The sequence below is a fragment of the Leucoraja erinacea genome, chromosome 16 (assembly GCF_028641065.1).
Source record: "Leucoraja erinacea ecotype New England chromosome 16, Leri_hhj_1, whole genome shotgun sequence".
Classification (NCBI taxonomy): Eukaryota; Metazoa; Chordata; class Chondrichthyes; order Rajiformes; family Rajidae; genus Leucoraja; species Leucoraja erinaceus.
This window is the reverse complement of record NC_073392.1, coordinates 25,160,864-25,177,188: the sequence shown is the minus strand read 5'-3', so window position 1 is coordinate 25,177,188 and position 16,325 is coordinate 25,160,864. Positions and strand designations below refer to the sequence as shown.

Sequence of the window (16,325 nt, the reverse complement as noted above, 5' to 3'; positions counted from 1 at the left end):
GACTGATGAAGGCCTAGAGGCAGGAAGTCTTTGCGACCATGTGTATCTTGGTAACCTGCCCGCTGCTATTGTCTTTCAGACACCCTTCATGTATCATGATGTATTGTCGGATATTCAATCACTCACGTCCGAGCTGTTACCCACTGCAGAGGTTGCGGTCACCAACATAGAGGCTTCTGTAAGTACTGAGGGTGGGGAGGTAATGAGGGTGGGGAGGTAATGAGGGAGGGGGGGCAGTACTGAGGGTGGGGGCAGTACTGAGGGAGGGTCACACTGGGAGAGGGGTGCAGATGGAGCACCAAAACGTCTTCATGTTCCAGCTTTGATGAAAGGCTTCACTGGGGAACGGTGGGAGTGAGAGTTGTGGCTCCCTATTTGTTTTTAATACACCTTCTTGCTAAACATTTTGGGGAACCAACAATTATCCAATTGATTTTCCATCTAAAAGCCATCCCGATAGTTGACATTTTGAATTTCTGGGGAGTTTATGGTGACACAAAAGGGCGTCCCAGTGGTGCAGCGGGTAGAACCGCTGCCTCACAACGCTAGAGACCCAGGATCGATTCTGACCTCGGGTGCTGTCCGCGTGGGGTTTGCACAATGCCCTTATGAGGTTCCTCCGGGAGCTCTGGTTTCCTCTCACATCCCAAAGACGGGCAGGAATTCTGACTTGGGAGTCGGCATGGACAAAGTGGGCAAAGGGCGTTGTTCCCCGCTGTACACCTCCAAGGGTCATCGCCGACCAGCGATCCCCGTACACTAACACTATCCCACACACTGGGGACAATTCACAATTTACCAAAACCAATTAGCCTACAAAAAACTTGCACGTCTTTGGAATGTGAGATGAAACCAGAGCATTTGAAGAAAAACCACGCGGTCGCAGGGAAAACGTACAAACTCCGCACAGACAGCACCCTCAGTAAGGATGTACCCGGGTTTCTGGTGATGTGAGGCAGCAACTCTACTGCTGTGCCTCTGTGCCGCCCGACTCTGTGTGCCGAAGGACCTGTTTCCATGATGTTTGACGCAACAAAGACATGAAATATGTTGACGTCTGAACTCTTCTCAGGGCGAAGTTCTGACCACCATCATGGAAACCAGTGCATCTCCAGACACTGCACAACTGGAGCAGGTGGCAGAAGGTAAACCCATCCCCTCCATCTTTCCTTCCTCCCTCTCCTTCACCCTCTCCCTTGCCCTCCCCTTCACCCTCCCACTCTCCATCCCTCTCCATCTCACCCTGCCCCCTTACCCTACCCTCCCCCTGCGCCTCTCCCTCGCCCTGAACCCCCCCTCTCCCGCCCCCTCTCCCTCCCTGCCCCCCCTCCCCCCCTCTCCCCTCCCCCCTCCCCCCTCCCTCCCCCCCTCCCCTCCTCTCCCTCTCTCTCTCCCCCCCCCCCCTCTCTCCCTCTCCCCTCCCCCTGTCCCTCCCCCTGCCCCTGTCCCACCCCCTCTCCCTCCCCTCCCCCTCCCCCTCTCGCCTCTCCTCTTCCTCCCTCTCCTCCACCTTCTTTCTTTCTCTTTCTGTCTTTCCCTCTTTTATTAAACCAAGCAGATTTTATTTCACTTCATAACCACAGTACAAGCACTGGAACGATCAATACTTCCAATAGTTGACAAACATCAATCAATCAATGATCGAATTACAACAGTATCATCCTGGACCCCCCTCCCCCGTGGTGACTAGCATTCATGGAAGGCCTCCAGAGTTGCCGTGGGCACTGCGTGTTCCCTCCCCAGGGACCCGTGAGAATTAAACCTGGAAGACGGGCAGGCAGTCGACTCGGGCAGGACCCTCGACTGCCCGCCACCTGGACCCGTGAATGGCCACTATGGCCAGGCCCAGGAGCAAACCGACCAGGGGAATCCTCCCCCAGTGACTTTCCCTCCCCCCTCCGTAATGTGTGACCAAATATCACCAGTGCTTAACAAAGGTTATCAATATTTAATAAATCAAAATCTTAGGTCATAAGGTTATGTGATAGGAGCAGAATTAGGCCATTCGGCACATCATACCATTACATGGCTGATCTATCTCTCCCTCCTCATCCCATTCTCCTGCCTTCTCCCCACTAACACATCATTCCCAGTTTACATGATCACAGTTACAGTACTGGAAAGTCCAATACTGCCAATTAGCAGTTTGCAAACATTCATAATTGTCGGACTGAAATGCAGCCAAAACGTGAGAAGCATTCAGCATCCCCCCCCCAAGAGCCACCATCTTTTCAGACTTTAAGATGACAACAGACTTCCCACTGACCTTCAAGGCTACAATGGCCTCAAAAGTCTGATTATTTTGTAAATTTGTTTTAACCCCATATTTACGCCTCATCAAACAATGGTCGAGGCTCAGGAGCTGCGTAGTTCTGCATGTCTGCTGAGGAGTGGCTCAACAATCATCATTGTTACTTAATAAATCAAAATCTTGCTGCTGTAAACAGCGCATTCGGACATTTAATGAACGGTCTAATTAAGGAGTGTCTAGAAAAGCAACGAAAGCAGTATTGTTCAGATAAACGAGGAATATCCGTGTCGATCTTCCCCATCGGAGTTGTAGCTCCAAAGGTGTTTTCCCTGGTCCAAATACACGGTTCCCGTCTTCACCAGCCGACCTGGGCTCGGTAAATCGGTGAGGGAGGGAGGTTTATGATGCAACCAACCACAACAATGATCCAAATCTCAGCTCACACTTTTCCAAATGGACTTGGCAATCCGCCAGCCACTGCCGCTCCTACGACTCTCAAAGAGACACAGTCAAATTCCTCATAGATTGAAGAAATCATTTTTTAAAAGAAAATCTCTGAGCCTGGTGCTGATCCGAGCCTCCAAAGTCTCACTACTTTTGTTCCCCTTCCACGACGACTCCTTCCAAAATGTTGCTTCAAATCCTCCCAGCAATCAGAACGGCTCCTCCTCTCTCTGACCCCGGGAGTGTGTGATGGGACGGAGTAGAGGGTGCTTCACTCTGTCTGACCCGTGGCTTTTCTGAGTGTGTGTCTAAAAAAAAATTAAGTTTGCAGCTTAATATTTCACTAATATATGGCTGGGTTCCTTAGAATGTACCGGCAATTATTCCTTAGGAATAAGGAGCAGGCGTCTTGACCTGAGAATGTTGTCTCTCTGTCTCTAGAGAGAAGTGGAGACATCCTGCAAGAAGATAGCTCGCTTACTGATCTGGACAGGGTGCCCCAAACTACATCGATGGTCGACTTCGCAGAACTCAGTGAGACCGAGGTCAGTGCAGGGGACTTGAGTTAACATGAGCAAAACACAAAATGCTGGAGGAACTCAGCGGGTCAGGCAGCATCGGTAGAGGGAATGGACAGGCGACGTTTTGGGTTGGGACCGTTCTTCAGACTGATGGAGTGGGGGGGGGGGGAGCTGTAAGTGAAAGGTGGGGGCGTTTACAGTCTGAAGAAGGGTCTCAAACCGAAACGTCACGCAGTCCTTCTCTCTAGTGATGCTGCCTGGCCCGCTTAGTTAATCCAGCGTTTTGTATCTATCAAAACTAAAACTAAAACTCTGGGTTATTATCCACTGGTTCAGCTCCAACCTGAGGACTGTATCCAGTCGGGGTGAACGATGTAAAAGTTGTGGAGAGGCTGAAGAAAGGATTCACCAAAGTGACTCCAGGGATGACGGACTTAGAGACACCAGGAATTGCAGGTGCTGGAATCTTGAGAAAAACACAAAGTGCTGGGGGAACACAGCATGTCAGGCAGCATCTGTGATGGGAATGGACAGGCAATGTTTTGGGTCGGGACCCCTCAGACTCATCTCGCAAGGGGAAAAAGCTGGAAAAGAGAAGTGGGGGCAGAACCAAGCCTGGAGAGTGAAAGGTGGATACAGGTGTGTGGGTGGGGGGGGGGGGTTGGTTGGCAGATGGGTGGACTAATGACAAATGCTGAAGATGAAAAGGAGACAAAATGTCAGGTAAGGAGGGAAAGGTAAGGCTGGAGGAAGGGGGAAAGACGGAGGTAAGATGGGGGATGAGAGATGAGTGTAGGGAGGAGGGGAAAGGAGGAGAGAGATGGTGGGGGAGATGTGTGTGCTACTGGGGTGGTGCGTGGGAAATTGGTGGGGGGTTGTATTAAATGTAATTGTTTCATTTAATGTTCACACCGTTGGATTGTAAGCTACCCAGGCGGAATATGAGGTGGTGTCGAGCTGGAATGGGGGACAAATGGGTGGAAGGGGGAAGAGGAGGGTGGGGGGGGGGAATAAAAGGGATATTGATTTTAATTCTTCCCCATCACATCCTGCCCGGCATCTGGAGCAGATTGGCACAGTTGAGGAGAGCAGGGCTTCATCCCTGGAAGACCTCAAGAAGCAGCTGCACCCCAGCCCAGCCGCAGTCACCATCAACAGAGCCCCCATTGCCGCTGTGGTCAACCTGGCCGACAGATTTGAGCTGGCGAGAAGAGGTAGGGACACAAGAAGCTGGAGTAGCTCAGCGGGACAGGCAGCATCTCTGGAGAGAAGGAATGGGTGACGTTTCGGGTCGAGACCTTTCTCCAGAGCGAGCGTCAGGGGAGAGGGGACGGGAGAGATATGAAAAGGTACATAGAACAAATGAATGAAAGATATGCAAAAATGCAGATCAAGGCCAGCAACGATGATCATGGAAAGGTGGAGCCCACAATGGTCCATTGTTGGCAGTGGGGAAGGTGATAACAATTGATACAAACTTTGGAACCCAGCAGGACGACAGTGAAACTAGTACAACGACTAGGGTGAGGGAGGGACGGAGAGGGAGGGGATGCAAGGGGTTATTTGAAGTTAGAGAAATCAATGTTTATACCAGTGGGTAGGGACTGGAATGTGCAGAGGCCACACAAGGAGTCCTGTGCAAAACACAAAGTGTGCTGGAGGGAATGGGCAGATGACGTTTTGTGCCGGGACCCATCTTCAGACTGATGGAGTAGGGGGGAGAGCTGGAAAAGAGAGGTGGGGGGGCGGGACAAAGCCCGGCGGGTGATAGGTGGATACAGGGTGGATGGGGATGGGGAGGGGAAAGAGGGGGATAAAAGGGAAATAGGGGATGGGAGGTGAGTGTACGGAGGAGGGGGAAAGGAGGAGAGACACGGGGGGGGGGAGGGGGTGGAGATGGTGGGAGAGTTGGATGAACTCCAGTGTGGGGCTTGGGGTGGGGGCACGGTGAAAGAGGAGCGTAGGGGGTGGCATTAGATTAAATGTTTTCATTCAATGTTCACACCGTTGGTGTGTAAGCTACCCAGGCGGAATACGAGGTGGTGTAAGGCTGGAGGGGGGACAGATGGGGGAATGGGGAAGAGGGGGGATGAAAATGGAAATGGTGGACGAGGGGATGGGAGTTGGGGAGAAGAGGGAGTGGAGAGACGGTGGGGGGAATGCGTGAGGAGATGGGGAGGTGGGGGGGGGAGGTGGGCAGGTGGAAGACCTCATCCATCTGCCCATCACCCACACGTTTGTTTTCTTTCCCGTCGGCAGGTCTGAAGTTGGACCGGTTCTTCATCGCCAACCCTGAGCGAGCCAGGACCTTCAGCCTGAACTCGGTGCGTCCACACTCCCCCCTGCCCCGGGACCACCCCCTGAGGGGGCGAGTTCATGATTTTTATATTACACAAAAAAATAATCTAATCAACGATTAACAATAATATTTACGGCACAAAATAAAACAAAAAGAAAAACCCACCACCACCATACAAGTCAAACAAATATACTAAATAAACTCCTGTTCAATGATATCACCATCTTTACTGAGGATGACCTCCACCCCAGGCGGTGCCCAACAGTCCCGGGAATCCCCCAGGGCGCCCGTGGACAGCGCCCAGTCCCTCACAAGCACAAGTACCACCCGGGGGACAGAAGTAACCCCGCAAAAGGGGCAGGAGCCACACTGTGGGAGGGGCAGTACTGAGGGAGTGTCGTACTGTTTTTCTTCTTGTGTATCAAGACTCAATTATTTACAATGATATGTACGGTACAAAATAAATCAAAACAAACCCCACCGCCATAAAACAAAGATTCTTCGATACTAAATATACTATTATACTACAATATCACTTACCATCCCTATTAAGGGATCATTCCACCTTCTGCAGTGCCCAGCGGTCCCTGAAACCACCCAGGGTGCCAGTGGCCAGCATGAAGTCCCTCTCTAAAAGGGAGCCATGGGAGGGGCGGTGCCGAGGGAATGCCGTCATGTGGGAGGGGCGGCATTGTAGAGCAAGTGTTGTCACCTCTCCTCACTGATTGTGGCCTTTGGGGTCAGAAAGTGGAGGATCCAGTAACGATGGATGGGGATGGATGGGGATGGGGGGAGCAGCTGATTAGCTCTGGTTTTGAGCTGGGGAGATGGATGGTGTTTGGGGAGGAGGTGAAGCTCTTCTCCATGAAGATGCTTAGCGAAGACCCCAGGGACCTCCAGTGACCAGAAGGATGGCATGCGATCTCAATGAAATTGTGCCCGTACTTGTCAGGGGAGCTGTGGGGGAGGGGTGATGCGCGGAACCAGGGTCACGGGCTCAAGGCAAAGGGTCAGGGCGGGAATCAGGACCTTCTTCGCCCATTGCAGAGGAAAGAGTTACGCGACGCTGGAGGACAACAGGTCTTTAATTTGTGCTTGTCTTCGTTGTGTAGAAGGATATCGTGCAGCCTCTCTTTCTGAATATTTATGAGAACAAAACGATTCTCCGAAAAAAGTCCAAGAAAAATCGTAAATCCCAAATGAAGCCGATAAAGATCCCAGAATCTTTCAAGGTGAGCTCGGAGACGGGGAACCCTGGGGTGTGTGTGTGTGCCTCTCGAGCCCCACAGGCCAGGGATAACCTGTCCACCACGCGTCTACCAAGCTTGGGTATCTGATTCATTCATCCATCCATACATACACAGCATGGAAACAGGTCCTTCGGCTCACCGAGTCCACGCCGACCATCGATCACCCGTTCACACTCGCTCTAGTTTATCCCACTTTCGCCACCTCTGTGGGAGGGGCAAGGAAGGAAGGGAGGGGGAGGGGAGGTTGCGGGATACGGGGAAGGAGTAGGGGTGAAAGGGAAGTATGTGGGCTGGGGAGAGCGGAGGGGCAAAGGGATACGGGGAAGGAGTGTGATGGAGGGGCAGGAGAGAGGTGAAGGGGGTAGGGGAGGGCGGTGGACTTGGAGGGTTGGGGAGGTAAAGCAAGGAGGGAAGGGTGTGGGAGGGGGAGGAGGGGAAAGGAGCAGGGAGGGAAGGGGCAGGGAGGGAGGGGGGGAGGGGTGAATGGGAAGAATGCGGGATGGGGAAGGACGAGGAGGGGACAGAGGGGGTAGGATGAGAGGGAATGGGGAGGTCATTCAAGTCTACACCATTCAATCATTGCTGATCTCTCTCTCTCTCTCCTAACCCCATTCTCCTGCCTTCTCCCCTGACAATAGACAATAGTTGCAGGAGTAGCCCATTTGGCCCTTCGAGCCACCACCGCCATTCAATGTGATCATTGCTGATCATCAGTACCCCGTTCCTGCCTTCTTCCCAGATCCCTTGACTCCGCTATCTGTAAGAGCCCTATCAAGCTCTCTCTTGAAAGTATCCAGAGAACCAGCCTCCACTGCCCTCTTGAGGCAGAGAATTCCACAGACTCACAACTCTCTGTGTAAAAAAAGTGTTTCCTCATCTCTGTTCTAAATGCCTTACCCCTTATTCTTAAACTGTGGCCCCTGGTTCTGGACTCCTCCAACATCGGGAACATGTTTCCTGCCTCTAGCGTGTCCAAACCATTAATAATCTTGTATTTCAATAAGATTTCCCTCTCATCCTTCTAAATTCCAGAATATACAAGCCCAGCCGCTCCATTCTCTCAGCATATGACGGTCCTGCCATCCCGGGAATTAACCTTGTAAACCTACGCTGCATCCCCTCAATAGCAAGAATGCCCTTCCACAAATTAGGGGACCAAAACTGCACACAATACTCCAGGTGTGGTCTCACTAGGGCCCTATACAACTGCAGAAGGACCTCTTTGCTCCTATACTCAACCCCTCTTGTTATGAAGGCCAACATACCATTCGCTTTCTTCACTGCCTGCTGTACCTGTGTGGTTACTTTCATTGACTGATGAGCAAGGACCCCCAGATCCCGTTGAACTTCCCCTTTTCCCAATTTGACACCATTTAGATAATAATCTGCCTTCCTGTTTTTGCTACCTAAATGGATAACCTCACGTTTATCCGCATTAAACTGCATCTGCCATGCATCTGCCCATTCACCCAACCTGTCCAAGTCACCCTATATTCTCATAGCATCCCCCTCACAGTTCACACTGCCACCCTGCTTTGTGCCATCTGCAAATTTGCTAATGTTACTTTGAATCGCTTCATCGAAATCATTGATGTATATTGTATATAGATGCGGTCCCAGCGGTACCTCACTATTCCATGCCATTCTGAAAGGGACCCGTTAATCTTTGTTTCCTATCTGCCAACCAATTTTTTTTCCATGTCAGCCATGTCTACATCCACTGGCTCTCCCTTGTCCATTTTCCTAGTTACATCCCCAAAAAAATCCAGAAGATTAGTCAAGCATGATTTCCCCTTCGTAAATCCATGCTGACTTGGACCGATCCTGTTACTGCTACCCAAATGTGTCGCTATTTCATCTTTTATGATTGACTCCAGCATCTTCCCCACCACCAATGTCAGGCTAACTGGTCTATAATTCCCTGTTTTGTCTCTCTCGCCTTTCTTAAAAAATGGGACAACATTAGCTACCCTCCAATCCACAGGAACTGATCCTGCATCTATAGAACATTGGAAAATGATCACCAATGCGTCCACAATTTCTAGAGCCAGTACCCTGGGATGCAGGCCGTCATTTCCTGCCTAATGTGGATTTCCTTCAGTTCCTCCGTCACTCCAGATCCTCTGGCCACTAGTACATCAGGAAGATTGTGTCCTCCATAGTGAAGACGGATCCAAAGTATCTGTTCAACTCAACTGCCATTTCCTTGCTCCCCATAATAAATTCACCTTTTTCATTCTTCAAGGGTCAAACTTTGGTCTTAACTAATTGTTTCCTCTTCACATACCTAAAGAAGCTTTTAGTATCCTTCTTTATATTCTTGGCTAGCTTACCTTCGTACCTCATCTTTTCTCCCCGCATTGTCTTTAAAGTTGTCTTCTGTTGCTCTTTAAACAATTCTCTTGCTTCCCGCTCACCTTTGCTATGCTGTACTTCTTCTCTTTTATTTTTATACTGTCCCTGACTTCCCTTGCCAGCCACGGTCGCCCCTTACTTCCCTTGGAGTAATTCTTCCTCTTTAGAATGAAACCCTGACACCCGTACTAATCAAGAATCTATGTATCTCTGCCGTAAAAATATAAAATATCAATTGCCTTCTGTGGCAAACTCCACAAATTTACCACCCTCTGATTAAAGAAATTCCTCCACATCTTCTTCCTGAAGGAATGTCCCTTAATTCTGAGGCTGTGACCTCTAGTCCTAGACTCTCCCAATAGTGGAAGCATCCACTCCACGTCCACTCTATCCAAGCCTTTCACTATTCTGTATGTTTCAATGAGGTCCCCCCTCATTCTTCTAAACTCCAACGAGTACAGGCCCAGTGCCGTCCAACGCTCATCATATGTTAACCAACTCATTCCTGGGATCATTCTAGGACTTCACCTCCTCTGGACCTTCTCCATGGCCAGCATCATCCTTCCTCATATATGGTGCATAAAATTGCTCACAATACTCACAAATGCACCTGCCCAGCACCTTATAGAGCCTCAGCACTACATCCCTGTTTTTGTATTCTAACCCTCTTGAAATAAATACTAGCATTGCGTTTGCCTTCTTTACTACCAATTCGATTTGCAGATGACCTTTTGGGAATCCTGCACCAGCACTCCCAAGTCCCTTTGCGCCTCTGATTTCTGTGGTGGGAGGGAGGGAGTGTGGTAGAGGGAGGGATGGAGTGTGGGGAGGGTTGGGGAGAGGGAGTCTGAACCTCCTCTATCCCTTTGCCCAAAGCCCCCACTGGATGTGGTTTGTTCTCTCACGGTGCTGGGTGATGAAGGTGAGGGCAGAGGGGGGTGGTATTTTCCACAGTACACGCACCCTGTCCTCCCTCCCACCTTGACTAACTCCCCGTGTTCCCTTCACTCCCCAGAGCCATATGAAGATCGTCACAGAGTCAGGTGAGCGCAGGGATCGGGGGGGGGAAAGAGGACTCAGCGGATTGGCCCCGCTGGCAATTCCACTGAGAGGGATGGACTGACTGCCATGGGGAAACGGTATCTGTACCTCATGGCACAGAGGGAGGCCCCTCGACCCATCGACCCCGTGCTGACCGAGGAGAGTTTGCACGAACACAGATCAGAAAGATTCCCATCCAATGCAGAGTTGGAAAAGGATTACACACCAAGTCACACGATGTTTGGTTGGCACGGGTGAGATGGGCCGAAGGGCCTGTGTCTCCATGACCCTAATATGTCAGAGGGTTTGGGTGTACGTGGCAGTGTAGAGGGAGCGTCACTCTGTGTCTGACCCCAGGAATGTGTGAGGGGACGGTGTAGCGAGTATTGGCTCCAGGGAGAGGTTGGACAAACTTGGATTGTTTTTTTTCTGGAGCGTCAGAGGTTAAGGAAAGACCAGATGGAACTATATAAAATGATGGGAGGCAAAGATAGGCATAGATAGTAAGAACCTTTTCCCGAGGGTGGAAATGTCAAATATTCGAGCGCACAGCTTTAAGATGAGAGGGGCAAGGTTTAAAGATGTGCGGGGTAAGTTCTTTACACAAAGGGTGGTGGGTGCCTGGAACGTGCTGCCAGGGGTGGTGGTGGTGGTTCAAGATAGTGGTGTTCAACAGGGTTTAATATGGGCACATGGAAATGCAGGGAATGGAGCGATATGAATCACATGCCGGCAGAGGAGAGTAGTTTAACTTGGAGACACGTTCAGTACTACTGTATTCAGTGTAAGTTGACACATTTTGCTGTTGCTCTTACAGAGGCAGTAAGCTCATCTGCGGTGTCGGAAGATGAGGTAAGGTTCAAGGAATTAACGCAGGGATCTGGAATAAAGAAATATAAAGATTTGTTCTATACGTAACAATACAGTAAAAAGCCTCTCAATATCGGAGCACGGGGGTTGGGAATGATGTCTGTCGTTGCCGATTGTCCACCGTAACCATGTGAGGGGGGGGGGGGGTAGAGTTTAACTCGAGGCCGGCGCAGGGGGGGGGGGGGGGGGACCTTAAACACAGCGGGAGTGGTCCTGACCTCCCATCTGCCTCATTGATCTTAATTGAACTTTACTGGACTTTATCTTGCACTAAACATTATTCCCTTACTCCTGTATCTGTACACTGTACATTGGCTTGATTGTGATCATGTTTGGTCTATACGCTAAGTGGATAGCACGCAACCAGAGAGCTATTTACAGTACCTTGGTACACAGTGGTGCAGCGGTAGAGTTGGTGCCATACAGCGCCAGTGACCCAGGTTCAATCCTGAATATGGGTGCTGTCTGTACAGAGTTTGCACGTTCTCCCAGTGGCCTGTGGAATGGGTCATGGAATGTAATGCAGAATAATGTGAGGTGATGCATTTTGGCAAGTCTAACATGGGCAGGACTCTGGGAAGTGTTATAGAGCAGAGGGATCTAGGAGTGCAGTTGCATAGCTCCCTGAAGGTGGAGTCACAGGCAGGTCGGGTGGTCAAAAATCCTTTTGGTACATTGGTCTTCATTAGCCAAAGTATTCAGTATAGATTCTTCTTTCTTCTTGCGTATGGCGTATGTACAGCCTAAAGTTGCAGGTCAACTTCCTTTTTGATCTATTTGTTTGTGCACATCTGGTTGATTGCATTAGTGGAAACAGGGTGGATCGCGTGAAGGTTGCAATCTCCTACCCCGAGTATAGAGTATAGAATATTGAGTATTGAGTATAGAAGTTGGGAGGTCGTGTTGCAGTTGTATAAGACGTTGGTAAGGCCACACTTAGAATATTGTGTTCAGTTCTGGGCACCGTGTTATAGGAAAGATGTTGTCAAGCTGGAAAAGGTACAGAGAAGATTTACGAGGATGTTGCCAGGACAAGAGAGTCTCAGCTGTAGGCGGAGGTTGAGTAGGCTTGGACTTTATTCCTTGGAGCACAGGAGGTTGAGGGATGATCTTTTTGAGGTGTATAAGATCATGAGAGGAACAGTTCAGGTAGTTGCACAGAATCTCTTGCCCCAGAGTAGGTGAATCGAGGGCCAGAGAACATAGGTTTAAGGTGAATGGGAAAAGATTTAATAGGAATCTGAGGAGTAACTTTTTCACACAAAGGGTGGTGGATGTATGGAACAAGCTGCCAGAGGAGGTAGTTGAGGCTGGGACTATCCCAATATTTAAGAAGCAGTTAGACAGGTACATGAATAGGACAGGTTTGGAGGGATATGGACCAAATGCAGGCAGATGGGCCTACTGTAGATGGGACATGTTGGCCGGTGTGGGCAAGAAGGGCCTGTTTCCACACTGTATCACTCTATGACACTATGACTCTTAAGATAAAGTCCAGTTAATCCGATCAAATATATTTCAAGGGAATAATGAGGGAGATTGTACCTCAGCACTGTTCTCTAGTTTAATGGGATGGATCAGTTGCCTAATAACAGCTGGGAAGAAATTGTCCCTGAATCTGCAGGTGTGCGTTTTCACACATCTACAGTTTGTCTTTTGTCTGACGAGAGAGGGGTGAAGGGAGTGGCTGGAGAGTGACTAGTTCTGGAATATGCTGGTGGCCTTGCTGAGGCAGCGTGAAGTGTAGATGGAGTCAATGGAAGGGAGCTTGGTCGGTGTGATGGTCTGGGCTACGTCCACAATTCTCTGCCATTTCTAACGATCTCTGAATGGAACTGTTCCCAAACCACGCTGTGATGCGTCCCGATAAAATGTTTTCTACCCGATGTCCAATGTCCGCAATGGGGTGGAGGTGAATCGGACAGGACCCAAGCTTATATTCAGAATCTGTTCCTGATGTGGGGGCGTGCGTGAACAGGGAGGGTCTGGCAGGGTCTCGGTGAACGGAAGGGTTTGGTAGACTGAATGGAGTATTCCTGCTGCAGCTTCTAACCGGCTCCCATTCTTGTGTCTTCCCCATTCAGTCAACAAAGCATGTGCAGAGGTGAGTGACCAGTGGTCCTGGTGAGAGTGGGGACGAGTGCGGGAGGGGTCATAACTTCATAAGAAAGACAATAAGACATAGGAGCAGAATTAGGCCATTCAGCCCATTGAGCCTACTCCACCGCTCAATCATGGCTGATCTATCTTTCCCTCTCAACCCCATTCTCCTGCCTTCGCCCCATAACCCACTTAGACTCTTACTAATCAAGAACCTGTCAATCTGTGCTTTAAAAATATTTTTATACTGAGGCTATGGCCTCTGGTACTCTCCCAGTAGTGGAAACATCCTCTCCACATCCACTCTATCCAGGCCTTTCACCTTTCACTATTGGGTAAGTTTCAATGAGGTTACCCCCTCATCCTTCTAAGCTCCAGCAGGTACAGGCCCTGAGCCATCAGATGCTCATCATACGTTAACCCAAACATCACCAGGATCATTCTCTTAATCCTCCTCTGACCCCTCTCCAACGTCACCTCATCCTTCCTCAGATACGGGACCCAAAACTGATCACAATACTTCAAATAGAATATGGTCAAATGGTCTGCTGGACATAGATTAAACCCCCATGCCCCCCCCCCCCCCCCCCCCCCTCTCCCCCCGCACCCAACCCCCCCTTGCCACAGGCAGTTCCCAGTTTCCTGGTGTGTGCCTGCTCAGTAATCCCACAGTTACAGTGTCTGTACAGCCGCAAATTAGGTTATTTGGCCCATTATTGCTGTGCTAGCCCTCAGCAAGTGGTCCACCCAAATCCGTTTCTCTTCCTTTCCTACCCCCACCCCATCCCCATCACACACGGTCTCCATTTGCTGGATAGGTGGATGACAGATGGACTGGGCGAGGGGGGGGGGGGGGGAGAAAGAGGGGAGCAGGGAGATGGAGGGACAGAGGGAGAAGGGGGAGAGCGAGGAAGGGAGGGTCAGAGAAAGGATGGGAGAGAAAGTGAGATAGAGGGGACCAGAGAGACAAGGACAGAGAGTGAGAACAAAATCGAGGGACAGCGAAAGCGAGGAGCAGAGATAGAGAGAGAGGGTAAAATGTGGCGGTGAGGGGGGGGGCGGGGGAGGGGGGGCAAAGACAGATAAAAAGAGAGAGAGTGAGAGACGGGAAAGGAGTCTCAGTTGGAGCACCCGTGGGTGGGGTGGGGTCTGTACACGGGGGAGTAACACCCTGGGGAGACTGGTGGGAGTGTTGACGGGCTGTGTAACCTGTAACTGTCTCTCGCTTCAACACAGGGCGGATATCTCAGTGATGGACTGGCTGATGTCCGACATGCAGAGGTACTGCCCCTCCCACAGCACGGCGCTCCCCCACCGCCCTTCCCACATTGTGTGCCCCCCCCCCCCCCCCCTGAGTGGGGGTCCCTCTATGCAGGGATTCTCCCCCTCTACATCAGCTACCTGGGGTGGAGGCTACTGCATCAAGGAGTGTCCTGCAACCTGTTTCTCTCGTGGTTTACAGACACGCCAGCCGCCTGCCACTGTTGCGGGCTGGAAGCGTCTGTGTACCACGTGTATATGGAGCGTGTGAGGCTGCAGCCCCTGTTCCAATAACTAAAGGGGCTGCTCCTTGCCTTCTGGCTGCACTTCACGCCCACCATCCTCATCTTTGGACACCCTGTGCGTAGGGGAGAGGGTCGGGCCGAAGATGTCCTGGTTGGGTTGCTCCTGGGCCTGGCCAAGCTGGCCACCCGCGAGTCACGGCGCCAGGCCTGACCCTTTATTGGGGGTATGTTTACGATCGCGTGATGTTAGAGAGGGACTACGTGCGGTCCATGGGCGCCACGGGGGATTTCCGGGAACCCTGGGCACCGCGGAGGGTGGAATACATCCTCAATAAGGATTGTACTACAGTTATTTGAAAATTTAGTGTCTGGTGATTTTGCACTGTGGGGATGGGTGTGTTACCACGGGTTTGGTTTTGTAAGTATTATTTTGTAGAGTCTTTGGATAACCAGCGCTCTGGTGCTCCCTCACCACCCTCCCATAGCGCAGCGCTCCCCCAGTACTGGGGTTGGGGTGAGGGAGGGGGAGGGTGGGTACCACAAGGGGGGTGGGAGAGGGGCAGAGGGAGATTGGTGGTTGGCCGGAGGAGGGGGGAGTGAGCTGGGGAGAGTAGGGGGGGGGTGGAGGGGTGGAGATGTGATATGGGGGGGGGGGGGACGGGGCAGGGGGGAGGGGCGGGGAGGGTGGATTTGGGGGAGGGGGGGTGTAGGGTAGGGGAGGGGGTGGGTGGGTAAGTGTGGATGTGGGTGAGGGGTGGGTGGAGACATGATGTGGGGGTGGGGTGGTGGTGGAGGGGGAGAGGGGGGAGGGGTGGGCGGGAAGGTGTATGTGGGGGGTGTCCTGCTCCCTGCAGCACCCTGGGTGTGCGCTCCCCACAGGAAGGAGTCGCAGAAGATCGTGCAGCAAGAGCGAGCGACGCTGGGCGAGGAGCGGCGGATCGTGCATCAGCTGCAGCGCATTCACCGCCAGCGCAACCTCCCCGGCCATGAGAACTGCAGCCAGGCACTCTCAATGCAGCAAGGTGAGCCCCCCCATCCCCATTCCCCCTCCCCCATCTACCATTCCTCCAACATTCATTCCCGCTCACTCCTCCCCCCTCACGCCAACCCCATCCCCCACACCTCCTCACCTCATCATCCTCTCCATGCTATGCTCCCCTCTTCCATTTCTCCCCCCCCCCCTCCAATCACCCTCCCCTCTCCATTCTCCTCTTCCATTCCCCTCCCCCCCCCCCCGTTCACCTCCCTCTCCGTCCACCACCCCTAATCCCTCCCACGCCCTTTTTTAGGCAGTGCCTCCTGTAGATCTCTTCGATGGTGTGGAGGTCAGTACCTGTGATGGACCGGGCAGTGTCCACCACACTTTGCACTCTCCTTCGTTCCTAGGCGTTGGAGATGCTTCCTTGAGGCAGCAAATGACAAAGCAAGATGACGTCCAAGCCAGGCGACTTTGTACGTGCTGGTCCCACACTGGGATCTGCAATCATTCATTACAATTGCTCCACTTGTTTACACCTCTACTCCAACAGCAGATTCCCATTACAGCTCCACCACTTATGTTCCAGCACCCTTGGCTCCAGAGCCTTGCCACATTTTGGTCGAACCAACAGAGATCACGGCCTCAGAGAGCCGGGATACCTGCCCGCAAAGTCGGCTATGGGAACGGATCTGCTGGCTCCGGCCAGGCCG

The 16,325-nt window shown here is 51.6% G+C and overlaps 1 protein-coding gene across 3 annotated transcripts in view; it reads left to right on the top strand.

Moving 5' to 3' along the window:
• Positions 1–16,325, top strand: part of LOC129704662 (uncharacterized) — a 60,625-nt gene that overhangs the window by 39,230 nt on the left and 5,070 nt on the right. For all 3 annotated transcript variants that reach the window (XM_055647939.1, XM_055647940.1, XM_055647938.1), the window contains 11 exons: positions 80–178; positions 1,073–1,145; positions 3,137–3,240; positions 4,286–4,430; positions 5,476–5,540; positions 6,628–6,747; positions 10,136–10,163; positions 10,979–11,013; positions 13,116–13,135; positions 14,368–14,412; positions 15,516–15,658. In XM_055647939.1, coding sequence (XP_055503914.1) covers positions 80–178; positions 1,073–1,145; positions 3,137–3,240; positions 4,286–4,430; positions 5,476–5,540; positions 6,628–6,747; positions 10,136–10,163; positions 10,979–11,013; positions 13,116–13,135; positions 14,368–14,412; positions 15,516–15,658 — 877 coding nt within the window. The remainder of the gene's footprint in view (positions 1–79; positions 179–1,072; positions 1,146–3,136; positions 3,241–4,285; positions 4,431–5,475; positions 5,541–6,627; positions 6,748–10,135; positions 10,164–10,978; positions 11,014–13,115; positions 13,136–14,367; positions 14,413–15,515; positions 15,659–16,325) is intronic.